The sequence below is a fragment of the Lissotriton helveticus genome, chromosome 3_1 (genome assembly GCF_964261635.1).
Source record: "Lissotriton helveticus chromosome 3_1, aLisHel1.1, whole genome shotgun sequence".
Lineage (NCBI taxonomy): Eukaryota > Metazoa > Chordata > Amphibia > Caudata > Salamandridae > Lissotriton > Lissotriton helveticus.
Genome location: NC_136061.1, coordinates 399404596 through 399430967, shown reverse-complemented (window position 1 = coordinate 399430967; position 26372 = coordinate 399404596). Strand labels below are relative to the sequence as shown.

At 45.2% G+C, this 26372-nt stretch overlaps 1 protein-coding gene across 1 annotated transcript in view; it reads right to left on the bottom strand.

The window, feature by feature from the left end:
* The window catches only part of RILP (Rab interacting lysosomal protein), a 134995-nt gene that overhangs the window by 9452 nt on the left and 99171 nt on the right, over positions 1 to 26372 (bottom strand). Inside the window, exons 6-7 of the mRNA XM_078680165.1 lie at positions 22607 to 22729; positions 21814 to 21897 (exon numbers count right to left, since the gene is read on the bottom strand). Coding sequence (XP_078536291.1) covers positions 21814 to 21897; positions 22607 to 22729 — 207 coding nt within the window. The remainder of the gene's footprint in view (positions 1 to 21813; positions 21898 to 22606; positions 22730 to 26372) is intronic.

The following is a 26372-nucleotide window of genomic DNA, read 5'->3' as shown; positions in this document are numbered from 1 at the left end:
AGAGGCTCTGATGTAGAGTGGGAGGTCGTTTCACACTTTAGGAGCTATGTAAGAAAATGTTTGGCTTACTTCGACAACCTAAATAACATGTTTATCTGGATGCTTTGGTTCTCAACAATATCCAGTATCCCTATAAACTGCAGTGAATCTGCATCTCTGAGGTAAGTAGAAAAATTGTCTTTAACAAGAACATAAATAGAAACATACACAGTCTATTACACAAATAATGGTATAAGATTATACCATCTTTTTAATTGAGAGTGCTAAAACCATCCTCATTCTGAGGAAAGTGGTTTATTATATGGTGTGGTTGTGTGACTTCACCGTGCAATAAACTCACAGACCCATCTTGGATCCTGTCATGATTGTTTGCTAGACCATAGATCAACCCAGAGTAGCTGTGGCTTCAAGCAGTTAGGCTTTGTCAAAGGAACAAGTGTAAAGCATTTAGAAGTGCCAAACAGTGGAATAAGAAAGAAACACAAAGGAAATCCAACATCAATTAAAAAGAACTGATCTTATTTTTAAGAATGTTTAGAAACCAAAAATAGCAAAATCCAACGGAGGGTCCAGAGATGTAAACTATTAAGCAAATTGTAAATCACTGGTTTTTACCTGAATTGCAAACAAGCATTGGCAACTACCACGGTTAGCAGCCAATTGGAAAACTTTCGAAAACTTTGTAAAGTTGTATTCTGTTACTCCAGCCAAGTCTGGGGGTGAGGGGCATTTCTAGCAGGAATCCAGTCACAGGGGTCAATAAGGCTTAGTAGGACAGTTAACCTACAGCAAAATCAGCTTCCAGTCCCTATGTGCAAACCGCCATTGACCTAAATGAAATGGCCCTGATGCAAGGGATATACAGGATGCTGAAGGATAAGGCGAATATAGACCCAGTGATAGGGGTCTTCCTGGGGCCACCCCTCAGTCCACGAACACAGTTTTGTGACTCTGGCCACAGAAGTCAGTGTCCCTCGAAGTCTGGTTGAAGTCCAGACAAAAACCAGTTGCAACTTGTCTACAGTTACAGCAAAACCAGTGGTTCCTCTAACTGAGGCTAGAGTTAGGCATAGGCGCACAAACTGAAACTCTCCCGAGTCCAGCAGACTTTGTTCGAACTTTTGCACATCAAGACTCGGTCTACCAGGCTGTGCTTTGGCAGTCAATGGTGATGACGCAATTGTGGCTACCAACTTGCCAAGGCAGGCTTCTTCAGCTTTTGTGGGCAAGGTGCTGTAACAGGAAATCAGACAACTGACTCTTGGAGTCACCTCTTCTGTCTGGGGCTCGGGATGACTTTCTCGAGCAGGCTCCACAGGCATAGCCCTCTACTTGTTAGCCCAATGATCAGCAGGTGCAGTCCAGTCATCGTTGCAGCCTCTTTGCTGGGTTCAGGGAAAAGCGGGGTAGCCCTTCTACACTTCTCTTTCCAGTGCAGACCTGATCTAAAGTCTGGGTGACAGTGGTGCAACTTCTATGCCGACAGCTTGCCCTCAGGGGATGCAGCGACTACTAGCCAATGGGCTCTCAGGTCCCCTTCTGCCGGATGACTACCACCTGCAAATGTGGCATCTAGGTATCGTAGAAGGCAATGTTCAGCTCTCTCTCAAGATGACAGAACCCTTCACTTGATGTGTGGAGCTTGGTAGCCCACCCTGTAGGTGTGGCTACTTGAGGGACAAGGGAAAACCTGTTTTGCAACTGTTTTCCCCGCTCTGTCTCACGTGTTTTTCTACCATTGGTCCTTCAAAGGTGGCTTCTCCTTTGAAGCTTGCTTTTTGGGCTCACACCCCATTTAGCCTTCCTACAAGGGAGAGCTAACACCTCTTCCAACAACAGGCCCTTTTTGTGTTCCTTCTTGAGAATTTTTCACACACTCAGAGCATTGGCACGGAGGTCTGGTTAGCAGGCTTCTGTGCACTCAGAGTCAAAAACCCAGCAGCATCAATCCAAAACCTTGGAGGTTATCATGCAAAAACAGATATTTCCTTACACTCCCTTTTAAATACAATATAAGGCAGTAACTAAGGAACAGCACCCCTTCTATATCACATGCCTGATACGGGGCAATACATTGCATATTAGCTGGCCTGTCTCTGAACACACGTCATGGTGTAGTTTGTGATAACGTTTCCCGAACTGTCGGTCACCACATAAAGATGCCTTATATATGTTATTTTAAAAACTCATATTTTTTTTTAAACCAGGTCTTATATTACATAAAAAATATGCCCCTGCCTCATGTCCGTTATAGCTTGGAGGCTCACGGAAATTTGTTGTTCTAAAAACTGGGACACAGTTTCAAATAGTTTGGGAAGCACTGCTCTAGTAACCTCGTAACTTGAATCCCCTTAGAAATAGCTGGCACTTTCACTACAGGGAATCCCACACCATCATTACTCGACCATATGCTAAGTGCTGGTCGATACAAAAAATCACTATAATAAATGCGTGGGGGCTCTGGGCCACTTAACGCAAATGTCCGCTGAATTTTTCTAGCTTTTTCACAAGAGTGTCCTTTTCACGCCGCCTGACTAAGGTTTGTCACCTCTTTGCTGTACTAAGAGTCTTACTTAGTAGATATGTTTTGTGAACCGTTAATGAGGAACTGCGTTTTCTGCAAAAACAAAAAGCATTGACAAAGCCAATTGGTCTCACCTATGCAAGCTCTACTGGCTTCTTCAATTTTTTTTTTACCATGTTGCACAGCAGTGCGTCAGCTGAGCAACATGGTTGAGAGTAAAGAAAATATAAGTACTATGATGCAGCCAACCCTGTCCATGTCTGAGTTTTTCTTCTTAATTTCAGCCAAGTTGCACAGTGGTTACACTGAAACACTGGCAAAGCAAAAGAGCAATAGCTCTCACCTTTTTTGTTTTGTAGTGTGACAGAAGGGGCAAGCAACAATGCAGCAGGGCGCCACAGCATTGGTAAAATATATTTGAAAAAAGTCTTTAAAAAAGAACTATAAGACGCAGTCAGAGCGGATTGTCTCGTAGCGCTTTTTTTCTTACTTTATTTTAGACCACCACAAGTAATTATGTCACTATTCTTGTTAGGTCCAGTAAAGGTTTCAGTAATTTAAAACTGGGCTCAACCCCTAGTTGCAATGGCACAGAGCAAACATGCTTAACTCAAGAAAATGTGTAAAGAATTTAGATGCGCCAAAACAGTTAAAATTCGAAAATACAAGAATCCCATTTAAAGTTTTAAAATAAATTAACACAAGAACGCATAAAGCACCTACCCCAGGCAACTGGTTGCGTTAGGCAAGGGCTGACTGGGATGGAGTGAAGGACAGATACAGTAGTCAGATTTGTCACGGTCAAAAGTTACCTCCACATGCAGAAAATGTTCAAGTAGACAAAATTCTCTGTGGGACAAGGCTTCATGCTGAACCCGAAGACAAGCTTGCCGGCGACTGGTAGGCGAACCCTAATACAAAGGTGGAAAAGCTCAGAGCAGAAAAAGTCTGGACTTCTCACCTACGAAGTCATTGAACAGATGCTGCTCGGCGTCAGGCACGGTGAAGGTATCTATATTCAGACTTAAACTCTTTTCTGGAAGTCAGATTTGCTCAGAGGGGCCAGGCTGAAGGCTATAGCCGAAAAGGGTTTGACGTTGTCTAATGCCGGTTGGCATCGGGCTTGCTGAATCAGATCTGCAGCTGCGGAGAAGAATGTAGCAGGAGCTATGGCAAAGTCAGGCCCATTGACGATGCACCCTCAGCGGATATGCTAGCAGGTTGTTCCAGGTCCTATGACAGTTCTATAGCCAGAAAGTTAGCAAAATGTTTCTAGATTCCAGGTTTTTAGGTTCAGGTACGAGGACCTCATGATTACAGGACCACAGGAACAGTATTTGGGCGTCAAGACTCACTCCACCAGAAGCCACCAGCAGGGTCCAGGGCAGTTCCAGTTGAGCTGGGGTCTTCCATTCTTGCAGCTTTTGTGTAAGTGTATCTGGAGGTCAAGCCAACTGACCCTTAGAGTCCACTTTTTAGTCCTGCATACAAGTTGGGGCAAGTTCTGTCTTCAGGGTTCTCCTCACAGGTCTTAGCAACCGGTGCAGTCCTTCTGTCTTCCACAGATCTAGTAGAGTTCTGAAGAGGGTGCCCTGGGGTGCCACATTTATGGCTCACACTAACCTATGGGTGAGGGAGGACTCCTGCCTCCTCCATAACCAATAGGAAAAAGGTTTCCTGGAGTAACCCTACTCCCTCTTACAGAACTGTGCGCCCTACTGCAAACATCCCCACAGAGCCCCTTTCTAACTAAATCCAACATTGCGGAAACTTTCTTCCCCTGTGCAGTGCTTCTGTTTCCATCCTAGAGGAGTGGCCAGAGAAATGAGCAATACCTCCTCTGTGGTCACTCAAAACTGAATCTCCCACAGGGATTAGTGCCTGGCTGGCTAGAGGGAATAAGGAGGGGGCACGCCAAATGGTAGTTATAGCTTCCTGTGACAGGGTAGGCCTCTTTCAAGTTAGTTACGCTTATGGGCACTGCCCAAATAGTCATGCTGTTAGAGGAATAGAACAACTCACCACACCAAAGGTATTTGTCACAGCTCTAGGATCAAGTTCACATGTCATGACAGACTATTCGGTTCCTTGGCGACCGTTAAAAGCTTATGCAAATTGGGTTTCTGGAGGCTTTAGGCAGGCAAAAGGTGACTTTTCAAAAGTGCTATGTGTGAAATATCAAGTATAAATGAGATTTTCCAATGAATAAAAAAAATTCCCAGAAATATTTTTTTTTGCTGGTTCCTAGGCAGAGTTAACATTATTTAAATGTAATATTGTATATCTCAAGGCTTCCTACGGAACAGCTAATACTGCTACACTGAAAAAAGCTTTTGGGGCCTGGTCACTGTAGGGAAATTTTACATTAAACTTCTACCTGTCCCACTTTTAAATACCCTGTAGCCTAGCTTATTGGGCATTAAGACCTACTTAGGGGCGACTAATTAATGCTTAAAAAGATTGTTCAGACAGTGGGCCTAAGTGAGTAACAATGAGTGGGCATGACTAGTGGTTACGACAAGATATAAGAAGCCATTAGGCAGTGGATGGAGGCAAGCATGGAAAAAGACTTTGGATGCAAGTAACTATTTGAGCCGCAGTTTTAGTTATGTTCAATGTTACATCAATATAAGACTATAAAAAATGATAAGGCCTAATAACTGTTAAACACGATTCAGAGGATGATATGTGGGAAATTACTTTTTGTTGCGCCGCCGGACCCCAGGGTTGTCGGCCCTAAGGCTGTGTACTAGTGAACAGTTTGGAGGTTGAATACGTCTGAAGCGGCCGGCCCGAGGGGTTGTAGGCCCTGGTATGTGAAAAATTCCTCTATAAATATATTCAATAAAGGTCTTTGGAAAAAAAAATGGTACAATTAAAATAACAATTACATATTTTTTTTTTAAATAGATTGTTCAGGGCTGTTAACTGGGGTTATTGTGACAGGTCAAAATGCCAGCTTTAAACCTACACAGGCAGGCTACAGTAGCAGGCCTGCAGTCACGTTTGTACTCTCACTAATGGTAGCATAGTGTGTGCTGTAGCCCACTGCTGAAATTTAACCCTGGTACATTTTGTACCATATACTAGTGACTTACAGGTAAGTTAAATATGCCAATTAGGTGTATACCAATTTCGATATGTTTTTGGGGGTCAAAGCACATGCACTGGGCCCTGGACAGCAGTGTCCGGAGTCAAAATACAAGCAAGGTCTAGCAAACAGTGGGGGTGAGTACGCAAAATGGGCATTTTTCCAAATCAAAATACATAGAAGACTATTAGCATTTTAACTTACTTCAAGTGGCCGATGCAATGTTGTGTATCAAAGATATTAGCAAATTAATGTTTTTTGACCCCTCCCCCTGTAACTTTCACCGCCATGTCGGATCCGCATGAAGCCTGTGATTCCTGCAGTGGGATTAATTTGCTAATTCCCTGCCAAATTTCATGCAGATTTTTAAACAGCCCAAGATATTAGCACGCCTGCCCTTCTCACTTTGCCATCTCCATTGTTCTCCTTGATCAATCTGCACAAAACTAAACATGTAAAATATTTGTCAAATTTCATGTGGCTTCTTCTGAGGGTGTCACAGTTCGTACCAAATGAACAATGTCTGATCTTTCATCCTTTTAAAAGTGCCCATTCTTGATGAATCTGCACAAGCTGAAAAATACTAACAATAAGCAAATAATGCTAAGCGCGTGCCAAATTCTGTGTAAATTCATGATGGTGCTAATGTTATAGGTACATTTAAAACACCCATTCAAATATCCAACTATCAAGCTATCGCTAAATTGTAACCCTTCAGAGCCCATGGACATATTTTTTAAATCCACCAGCCCTAGACGGAGTGCCACAAAATTTACAATGCCAAAACCAAATTGGTCAAACATTTTTATGCAGATTCCTGGAATGGCACCAACGTTCTTAGCAGAACAAAACATTGCTTTTCAATAGAAACTCTGACCTAACCATAACCACTTCAGAATCACTATTGCTGTAGATGGACTGCAGATGAATTGAATCCCTCAGGATTCATGGGCTTACACTATGTGCTACAAAAGTGTAGTCCTATTTCATATATGTAACCCCCCATTATGCATTTTTCCATGACAAAATCCTTACACTTTATACATCAAACAGTTTTAAAAGTCCATGTCATGCACGTAAAATGGGGTTGGATGTGGATGGTGGGTGACTAAAGTTTGCAGTTATGATCTGCTCCTGAACTGCAATTTTGTGTCATTTTGCAAAAATGTTCTGCAGTGTAGTGTTTTTGCCTTGTATGGTTGTGTTTGTTGTAGTGTCATCGCCTGTCGTTGTGCTGGTGTTGAGTTATTGAGTTGTATGTGTTGACTGTATTGTGATTCAGTGATGCTGAGTTGCTGTGATGTTGTATTGTGGACGTGCATTTGTGGTGTTGTGGAGAGCTGCAATATTCTGTAGTGCTGTAATATTCTGTAGAATTGTGTTTTGTGTCGCTGTTGTGTCTGTGTTATTCAGTTGCGTTTGTGTTATGTTGTTATGCAAAGTTGTTATTGTGTGTTTTAATATGTTGTAATATTTGTTATGTTGTATTATTCCTGCTGTTTTAATGTTGCAAGGTGTTTTACTTTTGTGTTCAACAAGTTTCATACCTTTAGTAATGTTCTTTCTGGTAGAAACTATCTAACGGCAGATTCCTCACATTTTAAATATTCCCCAAGCGTCACACTGGATCTGAAAACTTTATCAGGAGTACCTCTGCGAGCTGGTAGGTCGTGCCAAGTGTCTCCACTAGGTCACAGTTCTGCTCCAGAAATCATATGCGTAGGCTATACAGGCTAATTGGCTTTGACCAGTGTGCAGATTACTGGACTTGGGATCTTATTAACGGGATGGAGTGTGATTCACAGCATGGGGAGGATAAGAGGGCTGATGAGGAATCTGCGGTTAGACACTCTCTATCAGAAAGAGTATTACTGAAGAAAAGTACCTTACTCTTCTGATAGAGAGAGATTTCTAACCACAGATTCATGACCTTTGGAATAGATACAAAAGCTGTACTTATTAGGAGGTAGGTCTATGAATTCTCTATTAGCAAAGCCCTTGAGGACTGAGCGGGCTAAATGCCCTCTGGGTAAACCTGGCTATCCAGACAGGAGTGATTCATGATGTATGGAGCGACGCCCACGTTGCCACCTGGCATGGGTAGAAGAGAAGAACTCCACGGGCCAACGCAGTGGTAGAAGCCTTGGCAGAATGAGCCTGCAGTCCTTCTGGAGGCTACTTTTTAGCCAATGCAAGGCAGATCTTCAGGCACCAGGAGGAGATAGCCCTTTTCTACACAGCCTTGTTTCTTTTGCCTTTGCGAACTCCATACAGAGCGGATTGTTCACCCAGTGTTCTTTTATACAATCAATGTAAAAGCTCTGAGTTCTTTTGGGGTCAATGCGATGGAGTCTCTTGTCATCCTTGGTAGGGTTAGGCAGCGCATAGAATGCAGGCAGGGTGATGGTTTGACCAATGTGTAATGGCATCCCACCTTCATGAAGAAAGATGCTTGCCTCTGCAGAACCAGTTTATTTGGCAGGAACTCGATGTGCTGTGGAAGGACACAACAAGCCTGCTGTCCCCCCTCTCCTCCCCTTGCTGTGAAGATGTTTTGGCAAGGAGGACTACTGTATTGAGGGTTATAAGCAGGAGAGGGCAGCAGAGGAGTGGCTCACAGGGAGTGCAGAGCAGAAAAAGTCTGGAGTTCTCGCCTACGAAGTTGTTGATCAGATGCTGCTCGGCGTCGGGCAGGGTGAAGGTATTCAGACAAACTCTTTTCTGTAAGTCAGATTTTCTCAGAGGGGCCAGGCTGCAGGCTATAGCCGAAAAGGGTTTGATGTTGTCTGATGCCGGTTGGCATCGTGCTTGCTGAATCGGATCTGCAGCTGCAGAGAAGAATGTAGCAGGAGCTATGGCAAAGTCAGGCCCATCAATGATGAACCGTCAGCGGATATGCTTGCAGGTTGTTCCAGGTCCCATGACAGTTCTCTAGGCAGAAAGTTAGCAAAATGTTTCTAGATTCCAGGGGTTTAGGTACGAGGAGCTCAGGATTCCAGGACCTAAGGCACAGTACTTGGGCGTCAAGACTCACTCCACCAGAAGCCACCACCAGGGTCCATAGCAGGTCCAGATGAGCTGGGGTCTTCCAGGAAGGTAGACGTCTTACAGCTTTTGTGTAAGTGTATCTGGCGGTCAAGCCAACTGACCCTTGGAGTCCACTTTCTAGTCCTGCGTACAAGTTGGGGCAAGTTCTGTCTTCAGGGTTCTCCTCACAGGTCTAGCAACCGGTGCAGTCCTTCTGTCTTCCACAGATCTAGTAGAGTTCTGAAGAGGGTGCCCTGGGGTGCCACATTTATGGCTCGCACTAACCTGTGGGGGAGGGAGGACTTCTGCCCCCTCCCTAACCAATAGGGAAAAGGTTTCCTGGAGTAACCCTACTCCCTCTTAAAGAACTGTGTGCCCTACTGCAAATATCCCCACAGAGCCCCTTTCTAACTAAATCTAACATTGCGGAAACTTTCTTCCCCTGTGCAGTGCTTCCGTTTCCATCCTAGAGGAGTGGCCAGAGAAATGAGCAATTCCTCCTCTGTGGTCACTCAAAACTGGATCTGGGGGCAGCCCCGCTCCCACTGGGATTAGTGCCTGGCTGGCTAGAGGGAATAAGGAGGGTCAGGCCAAATGGTAGTTCTAGCTTCCTGTGACAGGGTAGGCCTCTTTCAAGTTAGTCACGCTTATGGGCACTGCCCAAATAGTCATGTTGTTAGAGGAATAGAATTCACCACATCCAAGGTTTTTGTCACAGCTCTATTGGCAAATTCGCCTGTCATAAAGAAGCTATTTGGCTCCTGGGTGACAATTAAAAGCTTAACCACATTGATTTCTGGAGGCTTTAGGCAGGCAAAAGGTGACTTTTCAAAAGTGCTATGAGTGAAATATTTAGTATAAATGAGACTTTCCAATGAATTTACAAAAATGGTGATGTAAACAATGAGAGCAGGTTCGACAACCATAAAAAGGCCAAAAGGTACTCTTTAACTGTGCCTAAAGCAGAGCCTTGCCAGGCAAAAGATACCACATACAACAGAACGTCAGATAACTTGGCCTGGAGGGGAGGTCATATCTGGCCACTGTGAGCTTCATTACATTTTCTTTCCGGAGGAAGGTGTTAAGAGTGCACAGGTGAAAATAGACAAAGGCTTACATCCTTCTTTGGCACCAGAAAGTAGAGGAAATAACAATCACAACCGACTTCTGGGACATGCACCCTCTCAATAGCCCCTTTAGCAGGAACGGCTTGCACTTCCTGCTGTAAGACGAACGGATGGTCCTTCATCAGTCGCTCTGGGGATGATGTAAGGTGTGGTGGTGTGGCAATGAAGGGCACGGTGTACCCCTTCCAGACAAACTGTGGGACTCACCTGTCCAATGTGATAGTCTGTCAACCTGCAAGAAATGTCGGATCTTGTCTCCAATCAGGCTGCTGTGCTACACTGAGGGTATGCTAAAGGGGTATGGCAGGTGGGACTGCCAGAGGGGAGATGAGTGGGCTGATTCTGTCCACAAGTATGATAGGCACCACAGCTGTGAAACTGCTAGGCACTTTGCTCGGGTTGAATTGATTGATGGTATAGGGTACCTCTGTCAAAGCCTCAAAAGGAAGGATTGGGCTAACGTGTCTGGTAGGACAGATAATATCATGGCGCACGCTGTGAGCCTGCTCTTCTTTAACTGTTCTAGAGCAGAATCTGCCTTGTACTTAAACAAGAGAGTCCTTCCAAAAGGCATGTCCATGAGTGATGAATGATCCTCACCTGAAAAAACAGTGGACCACAGCCGAATGTGCAGGCGAGTGGTAATGCTGGTTCTAAAGGCCCATCTGATGGAACTGGTGGTGTCCAAGCCACAAAGAGTTGTGAAATTGGCTGCATCATGATCATCCTGTATGGCTTGAGTTACGACAATACGGAGGCCTTCTGGGATACCTCGGAGGAATTGAATGACCGAATCCCAAAACGTGTAGGCCCTGCGCCCAACCCCACACCCCCAGGTGCACCAACCACCACTGGTGCGCACAACTGTCTGTCATGTAACAATATAAAGTGTAATTTTAAATAAAGCACACCTACTGGCTTTGTGAAAGAGTCAAAATACTTTAAAGCAGTAGGTCTATTGGCTTTATCAAGGAGTCAGCACATCAACATATATAAAGCAGACCTACTGGCTTTGTCAAAAAGCCATTACAACTATAAATCAAATGTTTATGTAATAAATTCATATATAGAACTTTGTAATAATGGGGACTGTGCCATTTTATTTTTAATAAATATTTTTTAATAAAAAAAACTAGTGTTCAAGGGCCCGATGTAGGTAGCCCTTTACCGATCGGAATCGGCCGAAAATACCGATTTTCGGCCGTTTCCGATCGGTAAAGGGCCATGGAGATGTAGGGGCACATTTTCGGTAATTTTACCGATTCGTTATCATTACCGAATAGGTAAATTTACCGAGTCGGTAATATTTACCGATTCGGTAATGATAACGATTCGGTAAAATTACCGAAAATGTGATGTAGGTAGCCTATGTTCCGGCAGCACATGGCTTACAGAATCGGTATTTTACCATGGAATACAAATCCATGGTAAAAACCCGATTCCTGTGTACATGCACATCTGTGCATGTACACATGTGCCATGTGACAGACAGACGTGCCCTTAGGGCATGTCTGTGTGCCACATTTCACACATGGCCGTTTTGGGGGTGCTAGAGGGTGTCAAAGTGACACCCCCTGCACCCTTGTGAATTCCTTAAATACCGATTGGGTAAATACCGAATCGGTAATGCCTAATCATTCCTATGGGCTTCAAAGCCCATAGGAAAGAATGGGCATTACCGATTCGGTATTTACCCAATCGGTAATTAATGAATTGTTAAGGATTCGGTAACGAATCCAGATGTTGGGACCTACATCCCATTTACCGATTTTAAAATACCGAATCGGTAAGATTCGGTATTTCAAAATCGGTAATTGGGATTTACCTACATCGGGCCCCAAGTCTTTAAAAAAAAATAAATAAAAAAAAATTCAAGCTTCAAAGTGCACCCATAAAACCAACCACAAGGGGCTCTGCTCTCCTGGGATCATGGATTTAATGACCCAGGAAACTGACTGTGCTTTTTTATGCTAATATAGTTGCAGGGGGGAAAGCCACACTCCCTGCAGCCCCCAACATTAAGAAAAACATTTGGTGGTGCCCCTGTTTCTTAAAGGGGCACCAGCAGCATGCATTCAAACATATAAACAAATAGTCCTTGCACGAAATTATGGGGTGCTCCTTGTCTAGAGCAGCGAGTAATAAATTGTCTCCTGTCGTTCATTGGGGGGGGGGGGGGGGATGCCCACCCTGGTCACCCACACCTCTTTATAAAGTTGGAGGCCACGAGGGAAGCCCCAGGCAGCTCCTCAGCCACCTCTTTGGCAGGAGCTGCCCACAGTTCTATTTTTTGAGGGTAGCCTGATGCCAACACGTACCATCTACAAAACAGCTTGCCTACACAGGGGGGGGGGGGGAGAGGGGACGCGTGGGGAGCCTTGTCTTCCTGGCCATCACCATAGGTGATGGTGGGAGCCGACTCACTGACTTTGCACCCTCCAGGGTGGGAGTAGCTCACGTTCAGAGGGAGCATAGTTGTGTTTTCAGCCTGGGACAGTGTGGGCAAGATTTTAGCAGAGAATAGCAGTGACCTGGGAGATGGGGTTCCAGGGACAGAGAGTAGATCTGGCCTTGGGAATGGGGTCCCCGGGGCCTCAGAGGCTCAGTGAAGGGGACACCGGTTTAATTCAATTTTTTTGAAGCGCTGATCATCCTCAACTGCGCTGTAAAAAGTTTTTTGTATAATTTCTTTTGGCTCTTTAGCAACCCACACAGTAGGCGCCTGCCCCTATATCTTATTTGTACACTTAATTTCAGGTTAGGGGACTCAATCCCAGTGACCTAAAATGGCTGCCACCACATCTTTGTCAATGTGGTGGTAGCCAATAAGATCTTATCTCATTTCTGTAGTATGTGAGGTCATAAGCAGTGCATTGCGAGAGCCTGAGTTATAGTTAACTCAGCTTACTAGAACTGCTGAATTTCTCTGGTTTTGTACGAGTGAAACCTGAGCCCAACTAGAACATCTCTGTAACCTTTGGTTTTTTCAGTGAAGTTCTAAGGATTTTTGTATTACATTTCCTAACTAGAACGTCCCTGTAACCTTTGTTTTTTTCAGTGAATTTCAAAGGTTTTTTTAGATACTAATTCCTAACTAGAACATCCCTGTAACCTTTGATATTTCAGTGAATTTTTATAGTTTATGAAGTAGTAGTCCCGTTTGCAGAGTAGTGGAGAAAGGGGGCGGGGCCTCCGACCAGCACTCCCAAATTCAGCTGTGTAGGACTTTAAGGCGGGCTTCTTGGCCCCAAGGTTCCTCTGGAGCCAAAGATTTTGGCCCGGGGACACCATCTCCCGGGGCCTGGCATGTATTTTAATTTTTTTTCCAGTTTCAAATGGAGGGGGAGCCGAGGTGACCACCTCCCGAAGCTGATTTCGGCTCCGGGGAACCCATCCTCTGGGGCCAGGCCAGGCCATTTATGTAGCAATGCCTTTACGGTCTAGCTACTGGATTCAAGCAAGCCGGGCTGAAGACGGCTGAAATGCCAGAAACCGGTCCCAGGATGCTTGTTTCCGGTCCAGGGAAGACTTGGCTTGGCAGTTCGGGCTGGACTGTTCCCATGAGGCACAGGGTCAGACTGATTTGCATATGGCCATGTCTGAACTGGGGTGGCTGAGTGGGCTAAAGAATGGTGATGGATTAAACACAGATCAGTTGACTGGGGGCGAGTGTTTGATTTGCTCAAACGCTCCGTCCATCATCCCCTTTTGTATCGCCTTGTGTGGTCTCCAACATTATGTGCTGAATTTTAATGCTAGTTTCTAGTCTCTCAACATGGGGCACTGCTGACAAGTACCCAGTGTATGTACTCTGACCACAATGACACGTAAAAACTGGCTAATTCCGAAGTGGTTTATTTAACCCTCCTGTAAAGTCATAGTGTATGTGTAGAAACTACTCCAATGGCATGGAAAGTTAAAGGTCTGTGGACTGCAGCACTTATTGCGCAATCCACTTGTGTGACAAGTGAAAGGAATATGCTACTAACTCGTATGCATCTGTTCTTGGCATGTAGGGCTGCTGACATTCATATCTGTGAATAGATCGCCGCCTAGTGTTAGGTCCGGATGATTGCACATTGTTGTCCTGAAAGAGTCTTCGAAGTATCACGAGATAGGTGGCTCCTCCCCTGGACTACAGTGCGCATGGGCATCCTCTCCATCCTTAGATTGTTTTTCGCCATTGTGGCAGAGGTGGAGTATTGTACAGTAATGGATGTCCATGCAAGTAAAAGAGAGTTAGAATGAATGCTACAGCTGCGACAGGCACCGGGGAGGAGGGAGGGCGATATGAATGTCAGCAGCCCTACATGCCAAGAACAGATGCATACTGGTAAGTAGCATATTCCGTTCGAGGCATGTGGGCTGCTGAATTCATATCTGTGCATAGAATGTATAGCAGTCTCTCCCTTAGCGGTGGCTACCTGTGTCAGCTGCAGCAGTCTGAAACAGAGTTTTTAGAACAGCCTGTCCTACAGCAGCTTGCTGTTTGGAATGTACATCCACACAATAGTGTTTTGTGAATGTATGTATGGTAGACCATGTGGCTGCTTTACATATCTCTTCTAGAGGGATGTTTCCTAGGAAAGCCATGGATGCCCCCATTTTGCGCGTTGAATGCGCCCTTGGGGGAACTGTTAAAGTGCGCTTAGCCTTAAGATAACATATCTGAATGCACTTAACAATCCACCTGGCTAAGCCTGATTTAGAAATAGGGTTGCCTTTGTGTTGCGGTGAAAAGGCAACAAACAACTGTTTTGTTTTCCTAAAATCTTTTGTCCTGTCAATGTAATATAGGAGAGCCCTTTTAACATCTAGTGTGTGGAGGGCCCTTTCTGGTACTGACTGTGGGTTTGGGAAGAACACTGGCAGTTCTATTGTCTGATTGATGTGGAAGTGAGACACCACTTTGGGCATAAATTTAGGGTTTGTTCTAAGCACGACCCTATTAGCGTGGATTTGGAAGAATGGCTCTTGAATAGTTAGGGCTTGAAGTTCGCTAACTCGTCTAAGCGAAGTAATAGCCACGAGAAATGCCACCTTCCATGTTAAAAATTGAATTTCACACGAGTGTAGAGGTTCAAAAGGTGGTCCCATTAGTCTGGTTAATACTATGTTTAGGTTCCAGACAGGTGAAGGTGGGTGTCTTGGGGGGATTACTCGTTTGAGTCCCTCCATGAATAATTTAATTGCAGGCACTCTGAATAGGGAAAGGTGTTGCCTGTTTTGAAGGTAAGCTGCTATGGCAGCTAAGTGTATTCTTATAGATGTATAGGCTAGATTGCAGCGGTGTAGGTGCAAAAGATAGCATATGATATTTTGAGTTGATGCGTCTAGTGGGTTTATGTCATTGTTGTTACAGTAAATGACAAAACGTTTCCACTTTGCAGCATAGCATGCTCTGGTTGTAGGTCTTCTTGCCTCTTTGATAATGTTCATGCAGTCAAGAGGTAAGTTTAGGTAGCCAAATTCTATGACTTCAGGAGCCAGATTGCAAGGTTCAGCTGCTATGGATCTGGGTGCTGAATATCTCCATGGCTCTGCGTTAAGAGACTGGGTGTTAGCTTTAGTCTTTGATGAGGCACCACGGAAAGCTCTAGGAACGTGGTGTACCACGGTTGCCTTGCCCATGTTGGAGCAACTAGGATTAGCGTCATGGAGTGCTGGCGCAGTTTGCGTGCCACTAGCGGTATCAACGGTGCTGGTGGAAAAGCGTAGGCAAATTTGCCTGACCAGTTCATCCATATCGCATTGCCCTGAGACTGCGGGTGTGGGAACCTTGCGGCGAAGTACCGGCATTTTGCGTTTTGTTTTGTGGCGAACAGGTCTATCTCTGGTTGTCGCCACTGTTGGAAGTATGGTTGAACCACTGTGGGATGAATCTCCCACTCGTGCATCTGTTGGCTGTGTCTGCTGAGCAGATCCGCTATCTGATTGTCCTTGCCTGGGAGGTGTTCGGCCATGAGAAAAATGTTTCTTGGAATGGCCCACTTCCACATGCTTTGAGCTAGGTGTGACAGCTGTGGAGAGTGTGTTCCTCCCTGCTTCTGTATGTAGTACATCGCAGTCATGTTGTCCGTCCGGATCAACACGGTTTTGTTGCACAGATGTACTTTGAAGGCTTTCATTGCCATAAAAATTGCCATCAGCTCCAGTAGGTTGATGTGCATTTTTTTCTGCTGGGTGGTCCATAAGCCCTGTACTGTGTGATGGAGGACATGGGCTCCCCACCCTATCAGGGATGCGTCCGTTGTTAGGACTATTTGTGGTACAGGCTCTTGGAACAGTCGTCCTTTGCAAAGGTTTTGTGGATTCCACCAATGCAGAGAGTTGTATGCACAACTGGTCACCAACACTAGGTCGTTTAATTGTCCTTGAGCCTGGTTCCACTGACGTGCTAGGCACTCCTGCAGCGGACGCATGTGTAGTCTTGCGTGGGGGACTATGAAAATCCATGAGGCCATCATACCTATCAGTTGCATGACCACTCGGGCTGGGAGCGAGTGTTGGGGCGTGAACCTTTGGATTAGCGTCTGAATGCGGTTTATTCTGACTGAATTCCGCTGTGCTGTCCCTGCCAGGGTGTCCATCGTCGCTCCCAGGTATTGTTGTACGTGGGCAGGCTGAAGATGGGACTTTGGGTAGTTCAGCGAGAAACCTAAACTGTGCAGGAGGTGAATAGTGTGTGACATGTGGCTGGCACATTGCTGGGCTGACTGTGCTTGTATTAGCCAGTCGTCCAGATATGGATAGACATGAATATGCTGTCTCCTGAGATGTGCTGCTACTGTCGCTAGGCACTTGGTAAATACTCTCAGGGCTGTGGTCACCCCGAAAGGAAGGACTTTGAATTGATAGTGCTGATTTTGTATTGTATTCAGAAAAGGGGGTGGTGATTGACAGGTCATCTGAATTAAACAGAACACTCATACCCAGTCAAAAGATCAGGGCTTGATCCATCACCGTTTTTTAGCTCACTGCACCATCCCAGTTCAGAACCTGGCTACATGCAAATTAGTCCGTCCCTGGCCCAGTGCATCATGGGAACAGGGCAGACCAAACTACCAAGCCAATTCTTTACTGGAAAGGAAACAAGCTTCCGGGGACCGGTTTCTGTCATTACAGCCGTCTTCGGCCCGGCTTGCTTGAATCCTGATGGTTCAGTGAGCAAGGGACTCATGTCTGAGCATACCCTGCCACTCCTGCAATGCCAGAAACCGGTCCCCGGAAGCTTGTTTCCTTTCCAGTAAAGAATTGGCTTGGTAGTTTGGTCTGCCCTGTTCCCATGATGCACTGGGCCAGGGACAGACTAATTTGCATGTAGCCAGGTTCTGAACTGGGATGGTGTAGTGAGCTAAAAAATGGTGATGGATCAAGCCCTGATCTTTTGACTGGGTATGAGTGTTCTGTTTAATTCAGATGCTCTTTCCATCACCACCCCCTTTTCTGAATTGATTTTGTATTGTAAACCTGAGATATTTCCTGTGTGCGGGGTGTACCGGTATATGGAAATATGCGTCTTTTAGGTCTAGTGTTGCGAGGAAGTCTCCTTGACGCAACAGTGGTAACACCTGCTGTAGAGTGAGCATGTGGAAATGCTCTGATAAAATGTATTGGTTTAAGGGCCTGAGGTCCAAGATTGGCCTGAGAGATCCGTCCATTTTGGGGATTAGGAAGTATAGGGAGTACACTCCTGTACCCTGGTGTTCTAAGGGTACTGGTTCTATAGCCCCCCTTTGTAGCATGCTGATGACTTCCTGCTGCAATAAGTGTAGGTGTTCTGCGGACATAGGACGGTGTTTTGGGGGTATGTTGGGAGGTGTGGAGATTAATTCTAGGCAATAGCCATGCTGGATAATTTGCCTCACCCACCTGTCTGTAGTGATGTTTTCCCAGACGTGTAGGAACTGCTGTAATCTTCCCCCGACCGGTGTTACATGGTCTGGGGGTAGTGACAAGAAGTCACTGTTTGGTATTGGTAGAGGATCTGGTGGTGTTATTCCCTTGTCCTCTACCTTTGCTGTTATTGCCACGGTATCCACCTCTACTGTTTTTGTTGTAGGTGTTTTGCGTGTTCCCTTTGTTGTAGGAGGTTTGCTGCGCTGAGCCTCCTCTTGCAGCTCCTCTGTTGCCGGAGCGACGAAAGGAGCCGCCTCTGTATTGTTGTGACTGCAAGGCTCCCATAGACTTGGCTGTCTCGGTATCTTTTTTCATCTTGTCTAATATTGTGTCCACATTAGGCCCAAACAAATAATCAGGGTTCACTGGCTGATTAAGTAAAGTGCTCTGAACCTCATTTTTAAAGCCAGAGATGCGGAGCCATGCATGTCGTCTGAGCATGACACTGGTATTGACAGCCCTGGCTGCTGTGTCTGCAGCGTCTAGCGCGCACTTGATGGAGGCGTTAGATATCAACTTTCCCTCTTGTATTAGGAATTCTGCCTGTTCTTTATGAAGGTCAGGTAGATGTTGGAGAAGGTGCTCCAGTGTGTCGTAGTGTGCCCTGTCATACCTAGCTAACAGGGCTTGAGTGTTTGAAATTCTCCATATGTTAGCTGCTTGAGCAGCTACTCTTTTGCCAGAAGCTTCCAAAATTTTAGACTCTTTGTCTGGAGGTGGAGCTTCGCCAGTGGTTTGAGAATTAGCACGTTTGCGTGCATCGGATACTACCAAGGAGTCCAAGGGCAGCTGTCCCTTAATATATGTAGGGTCCCCTGGTGCTGGCCTGTATTTTTTTTCTATCCTGGGGTTAATGACTCTTGCCCTAGTAGTTTCTTTAAATATGTCCCCATCGTGTTTAAGCACTCCTTTCAACATTGGCAATGTTTTCACTGATCTTCCAGAAGTGTTGAAAGTGTCAAAAAGGAAGTCTTCTTCAATGGGGTCCGCATGCATTTCCATGTGGTGGTTGTATGCCGCTCTTTCAATTAATGCATTGAAGGCTGCTGTGTCCTCTGTAGGCGAAGTTTTTACAGGGTATGCATTATTGTCTTGCGTGGGCTGAGAATCTGCAGGATCTACAGCATCAGTCCATGGTTGATTTTGGTTATCCTCATTGTCCACTGGATAATTATACAGTTCACCATCGTCATATTCCACATCCTCATCTGTGTGTGAGGGAGAATATGTATAGGTTTCTTGCGCCTGTGTTCTGATAGGCTCAAAGAGAATTGGAGATGTAGAAGAGTCTCTTTTCTTTTTGAGTGGTATTTTGTAGTGTTCAGCAGAAGTGCCTGGTCTGAATTTCCTTTTCAATAGGGTAATTGTACCAGTGTCTGGGTCCACATACAGTTTGGACTGTTTCTTCTGTTGAGGGCTCTTGCTCTTCATGTGCTTGAGCTATTTTCCTTTGTATAGCCTTTTTTGTTTGTGTCGGTTCGATGTCCGTTGTTGGTTCGACCGATCTTTGCCGCATGTGCACCGGAAGTCCGAATTTTATCGGTCCGAGGGGCTTTTGTGCTTCGACAGTCTTTTTCGGCTGTATGACTTTTTTCGATGCCGTGATTGTTTGGTCGATAACCACTTTTTTGCTTGGCGTCGTAGCGAAATTTTGCCTCGGCTCGATCGACCCCTTGGCCTCGACCCTTGTCTTCGGCTTGAGTGTTCTTGTTTGCAACGTCTTTGGCTTGTCGACTTTTTGTTTCGGTTCGACAACCATCTTCTGCTGGAGTCCTTTGTTTGTGTTGCTTGGCGTCGGCATCGATCTTGTCGGCTCGACGGCCTTTAGCTTAGGCATGTCCCTGGGCGTACTGGCTCTCGGCTCGACAGCCCTGATATGCGACGCATCCCTCTCGGCGGCCATTTTGTGTTTGGTCGGCGCCGATGGATTTGCGTCTTTTGGTCAGAAGAGTGGGAACTATCAGTTTCGGTTTTGCCTCTGAAACTTTCGGTTTCGATATTACCAGGGAATGGTAATGTTGCACCGATGGCTCTTGCCTTATATTCTTAGCCGGGCAGACTTGCGGGGCTATAGAATCTATGTATTGATCTTGGCTAAGGCCTTCCGGCGATGCCTCGACCTGAGCCGTTGTAAGCGTTTCATTATAGGTACTGGGCTCCGTACTCCCGGTTGGCCCCATGTCCTCGCCGGAGTCGATGCCTTGATCATCGTGCCCTACCTCAACGATGTCGTCTTCCTCGTCGACGTAGTAGTCGGAGTCATGTTCCGACCCCTGCTCCGAATGCTGGTCTGAGTCCTCAGCTTCGACGACCTCTTCGTCGTCTTCAAAGATGTTCTCCAGGTCAGGCGCTGGCTTCTGCATCGTCTGCCTCGCTGCTCTTTGAATCCCAAGTGTATTCTTTGAACGAAACTGCGCACAAGCTAAGCAGTCGGCTTCATTGTGTTCAGGTGATAAACACTTGTTACACACAGGGTGTTTATCTATGTGTGGGAATTTTGAGTTACAATTGGGGCATCTTTTGAACGGACTTTGTTCCATCGACGAAAGGCCTCTGGTGTCGAAGAAAGGCCGCGTGGCCCGATTCGACGCTGTGAGTAGAAAATAACAGAAAGTAAGTTGTCGTCACCGATCGAATAGCAATACCGACGGCCCCGAAGGCCTTTTGGCCTATTAGAAAAGTTTTTTTTAATCGATTCCGAACTCCGAGTTGGAAATCACATCCGAACCCAATGGCGGAAAAAAACAATCTAAGGATGGAGAGGATGCCCATGCTCACTGTAGTCCAGGGGAGGAGCCACCTATCTCGTGATACTTCGAAGACTATTCCAGGACAACAATGTGCAATTATCCGGACCCAACTTTAGGCGGCGATCTATGCACAGATATGAATTCAGCAGCCCACATGCCTCCAACACATGGTTTTAAGCCTACCCTGTGTACCCTGGCAGCAGCGCATTGAACCCTGCTTTACAGACCTATCAAAATCACCCATGAAAGGTTGGAAAAGTCGATTTTAAATATTAAATAAGTCACCCCTTGCTAACCACAAGGTAGGAGGCATGCTATTAGAGAGTGGAACATGCATGGCTTTAAAAATGGTGTGCCCCCCAGTAACTAGGCCCAAAACGAAATTGCCACTGGTCGAGCTGTAACTAGAACTTAGGAAAAATCAAACTATGGATTATACACTTGAATCTGTAACTTTTCACTTGTACAAACTACAGACTCCATTCAAAGAGTAATTGAACAAGATACCTTCAGTGATGGTCTTACTGATGCACACTCTAACTGCAGACTCCTAACATTGTAGCCCTGCTCCAGAAGTGACAATTGGGGCTGCATACCAGTGACACAAAAGTGTGCTTACGTCAGATGCTTCCCAAAGTTTGTCAAAGTCCTCAGATGCGGAGCCCGACAGAAAATTGGCTCAAACAATGTGCAGATCTCTAGGTTGGGACCTTTTTAGATGGGAAAAGGACCCATCCCACAGAACGGGGAAAGTGGGAGGCTCAGTGTGGAATCTACAATTAAATGGAGTATTGACCAGAAAGAGCGTTACAGAAGGTAAGTAACTTGTTCTGCAGATGGATACTTTTAAACAACGATTCCTCAGCAAAATCAAAGCAGAACCTTCCCAATGGAGAGTCTGTGGAAGGATTCAAACGTAAAAGTCCTGTAGGACCATACGGGCAAAATGCTCATCCTGAGGGACCTGAATGACACAGCAATAGAACTGAGGCTGCTATGTGGGCATCAATGCACAAGTTCACTGGCAGATATCCAGGACAGGGATTCCTTAAGCTAGTACAGTAGTGGCAGCCTTCACCCAAGTAGAATGAACCCTCAACCCTTTAGGCGGCGGCTTCTTAGCTAGCGCGTAGCAGATGTTTCTGCAGGAGACTATCCCAAGAAGCCCACAAAGGAGCTGACCATTCACCAGATGGTCCTTGGTATGATCATCGCAGAAGCGTATTTTTTGCCCATGGTGTGCATGCAATCTAAACACTTATATTTGCTTTGTTCCTCATGCATAAAACAGTGTCTTAAATGTTTCAGGTCCACCTGATATTGATCCATGAAACCATCTATCAACATTTCACCTCACTGTTACATCCCCACAATTAACATAATTCGAGCACTTACAGTCTCCAAATTTTAGACTCTGGAAGCCGAGCATCAACACAGTCCGATCCAGGTGATTGTGGCCATGCACCATCCTCTTCTTCACTGCGAAACAAAACATAACAAGGCTAGTAAAACACAAATATCCAATGCGGAACACAGAGAAAAACCAATATATTTGTTTTGGCCCCAGAGCAAGGAAACACCTCCCATTCTGAACCTCCTAAATGCCTATATCAAAGATCGAAGTTCTATCCCATAAAAACAAAACATCACAAAGAGAGAGGTCAGAGAGACAAGTAATTCAGAGAATCAGTCATTCTGATCCCTCTTTGTTCTAGTGTTTCTTTTGTCTCAGTCCTGGACTGGGTATCAAGCTATACTGAACAAACCTCCTGTCATTCACATCAGAGGTAAAAAAACAAAACAGAAACCACGTGAAAAACCTAATATTCCTGAACTTCCAAGAAAGGCACTTCAACAAATACATAGAAATTACCTGACTTGTGGGAGTTATGGCTAAATGTCCCAAATGCAGATAATTTGTAATTGAGCCAATACCTAACTTCTGTCCCCCCAAAAATTACACCCAACATCACAAAAACATAAGCTATCCAGCCATGATTCCTAATATACTCATTTATTGAACTCAGACCTCACCACTGACACTGGTACCCGGACGCTTGGGCCTTCAATGGCAATCTATAGGCCAAAGGGCCCCTTACTTACTCTGGCCACAAGACAATGCATGCTTACTGTCAAAGTGCATATCCCAGAGGATACAATATGCACTTCTCTCCTCTGGTACACTCACCTGCTTTCAGAAGACTCTGTGATCCCCAACATTTTAGCTTTTATTTTTTTCCGTTGCCTCTTGATGGCAGATTTCATGCCGTCCAATAACAGTCCTGGGATTCTCTCATCACTTAGCAGCTCCCTGGAAGAGAAGAATCCCCAATGTCAACCTGTATTTTATTACTTTCATGCAACATTAACGTTGTTCAGATTGCATTCCAAGACTTCCAGTAGCTGTATCCAGCGAAGGTGGTCTCCTATTTTAATTGCCTCAAGTAAATCGATAATGCATAGGTGTGTTATTAAAAGTTGTTGTTTAACAAGACTGAGTAGGAGCAGGACTATCCACAATCATTTAAAATATAGAGGATCTGTAACTTCTTCTCAGTTCCCCACTGGGATCTCACCTGGGCTACCTTCCCAGAAGATCCCATCAGCACAGTACTGCAAACACAGGATCTGCTTACCAAAGACCACTCGGCACCCCCGTCATCTATCAAATCTAACCTTCCTCCTCAGACCACTATCTTTATCTCCCATACCTCCTTCCGCCTGCACACTATTTGGTACAACGGAAGGGCCATCCTGCATCCTGGAGATCTCAGCACAGCGGTCCGGCATCAATCCTCTGCCTCTCAGCCTGCATCCACAGCCATTTTTTCTGAAGCATATAGCTCAAGAAACTAAATCATACGTAAGAGACTCGATGGACTTTATTACAAAGTACAACGGCTTGCCTTTTGACAATAGTAACAAAATATTGGTATCAATGGACCTAGAGTCTCTTTATATCAACATACCACAGGATGAAGTGTTTGCAGAGATGGAACACATCTTGAACAACAGATGACAGTCAGGTCCAATGGCCACTAATTTTCTGATTCATTTAGCTGCCCTTTGCTTGAAAAATAACTTTTTTCCATTTAAAAACGATACATCTTAGGGGGGGTCAGAAAATGCAACAGAGTTATTGCATCTTTCTGAAAAGTTTTGCCCTGTATACGTAATACAGGAGTGCTCACATTATGTTTAAATTATGGAGAGCCTGTTACACATTTGAGCCTGGTTGGGGAAAGAAGAAAGGAAGTTCAATGGTCTGGTTCAGGTGAAACAATGAGACCACCTTGTGAAGGCAATTGGGATTGGTGCGTAGGGCACACCTATTCCTGGTTACTTGACGGAAAGGTTTTTCTGTTAATGCCTGGAGCTCACAGTCTCGTGAGGGAGACATTGAGATTCCACGTTGGTGCTGGGAGACCAAAGGCGGGATAATCCTATGAAAGCATTAATAACTGGTATTTTGAAGAGGGACATGTGTTGCCTATTCTGAAGATAAGCAGCCACTGCGGCCAGGTGAAGGCAAATAGAAGTGAAGGCTAGGCCACACGTCAACATGTGAAGTAGGTAGTAGACTAAATCCTGGGCTCTGGGCAACAAATGGTTCATTTGTTTGAAATGGCAATAATGGACAAAGTGTTTCCATTTGGCAGCGTAACAGGTGTGTGTGGTAGGTCTGTGTGCTCAGGAATTCAGATGGTAGATTAAGGTACTCAAATTCTAAGACCTCAGGAGCCAGATCGCAAGACTTAATGATTTGGAGGCTGTGTGTCAGATTTCTCCATGGTTCTGCGTGAGGAGGACCGGCCTATTGGGGAGCCACGCATGAGGAACCACTCAGAGTTCCAACAGAGTTGTGAACCAGGGCTGGCAGGTTCAAGTGGGGGCCACCAGGATGAGAGTGAGGGACATCTGCCGTAGCCTTCGAACCACAAACAGAAGTAGGGGGAGAGGTGGAAATATGTAGCCAAATATCCCTGACAAATTGAGCCATAGAGTGTTGCCCATGGACTGGTGGTGATGTTACCTGGGTTCGAAGCTTGGGTATTTCACTTTTTTTGCTGTGGCAAGCAAGTCTACCTCTGGGAACCCCCACTGCTAGAAACAAGGGAGGTGAAATCGCAGGTGGAGTTCCTAATCGTGGACTTTTTCCCTCATCCTGCTGAGGATGTTGGCAAGGACATGGTCCACTCCCAGTAGGTATTCTGACAGCAGATGGACCTTGTGGTGGAGAGACTATCTCCAAATGCTCTCAGCATGCTGAGCGAGTTGGGAGAAAGAGTTCCAATCTGTTTCTTAAAGTAGTACCTGGCCATCATTTTGTCTGTACGGCTGAGGATAACCTTGCTAGTCACATGGGGTAGGAAAGCCTTCAGTGCCAGGTGGACAGGTAACAGCTCCAAATAGTTGATGTGGAGACTCTAGTGCCTGGATTCCCATTCCTCTTGGACAGTCAGGTTTTGTAAGTGCGTCCCACACCCCGAGAGAGAGGTGTCCATTTTGATGGTCGCCTGCGGAATTGGACTGAGAAAAGGCAGCTTTCTGCAACAGGTACGTTGGTGTTCCACCACTACAGAGAGCGATCAGTGCGGCAGCTGATCAACACTAGATTGTCCTAATGATCCTCCGCTTTAGACTATTGATACGCTAAGCACTCCTGCAACAGAACATATGTAATCTGGCATCGGGGACTATAGCAATACATGAGGCCATCATGCCGAGAAGGCACATGACCGTCCTGACCGTGAGCTGACAAGTGTGGAAGAGAGGAATGAGTGCCTAGAAGGATTGTATCTGGACAGGTTTGTGTAAGCCCTGCAGATTTCAGAGTTGAGGATTGCCCCAAGAAGGGTTAGATTTGGAGGGGTTGGAAGTGAGATTTGGCTGCATTGATGGTAACACCTAGCTTGAGCCAAAGGTTTATTATGATCAGAGTGTGTCGGTAGCACTGTTGTTGAGTGGTGCTTTTGATCAGTCTGACATCCAGGTAGTGGAAACGTGGACACCCTGTATGTGCAGGTAAGCGGCCACCACTGGGAGGTACATGGTGAACACTCGTGGTGTAGTGGTGACCCTGAAAGGAAGCACTTTTAATTGGTAATGTTTTTTTAGCACAAACCTGAGATAGAAGTAATGTGCAGGTGTATTGGTATGTGCAAATAGGCATCCTTCAGGTCGAGAGCGGCTATGAGGCTGCTTTTTTGGAGGAGTGAAATAACATCCTGAAGAGTAACCACGTAAAAGTGTTCTTATAGGATATTATATATTGGACACTCATTATCATTGCACGTGTCATAGGTATACTCTTCTTTGTCAAGTTCCTCCGATATAGAGGTAATACTCAGGATCTATACAACACTTGCTTTAGAACATTACAACAGACAGATGTGCGCATCTTACGTTACATGCATAATACTTAATCACTTGACAGCCCACAAAGTTATTTTTTCTAGTTGTCTTTCTTTCCTCTTTTTTCCAACTAAAACAGATTAGAATTGTTATTGTGATACTTGGCGAGTAATCCTGGGACCATTTTTACCATCCAATACTCTCCTTGCACCTTTTTCTTGTGCTAGCATGGATGTTTTAATATTTTCTCTACAGCACAGCTGTCTTATCTCTCTTTTTACATGGCCAATCAGTTTACATTCATCTTCTCTTGAGGGCACTCAAAGGCTTTTATATTTTCCCTGCGACATTCCTCCTTGTTACAACACGTTAGGAGCTCTCAATTAAATTATGATTGCTTGCAGTTCACTATATAGCACCATAATAAAAGATGACCGTAGTATTATGTAATCAGCAATTTTTGCCTGAACTTTAAACTGGATTCCCTTGTTATATAAGCTATCATTACGAAATCGAACTTTAAGTTATATATTAAAACAGTAAAATTCTCACTGTATTCTTTTGTTACACATATACTACCATTAGGAATTTGAAAATGT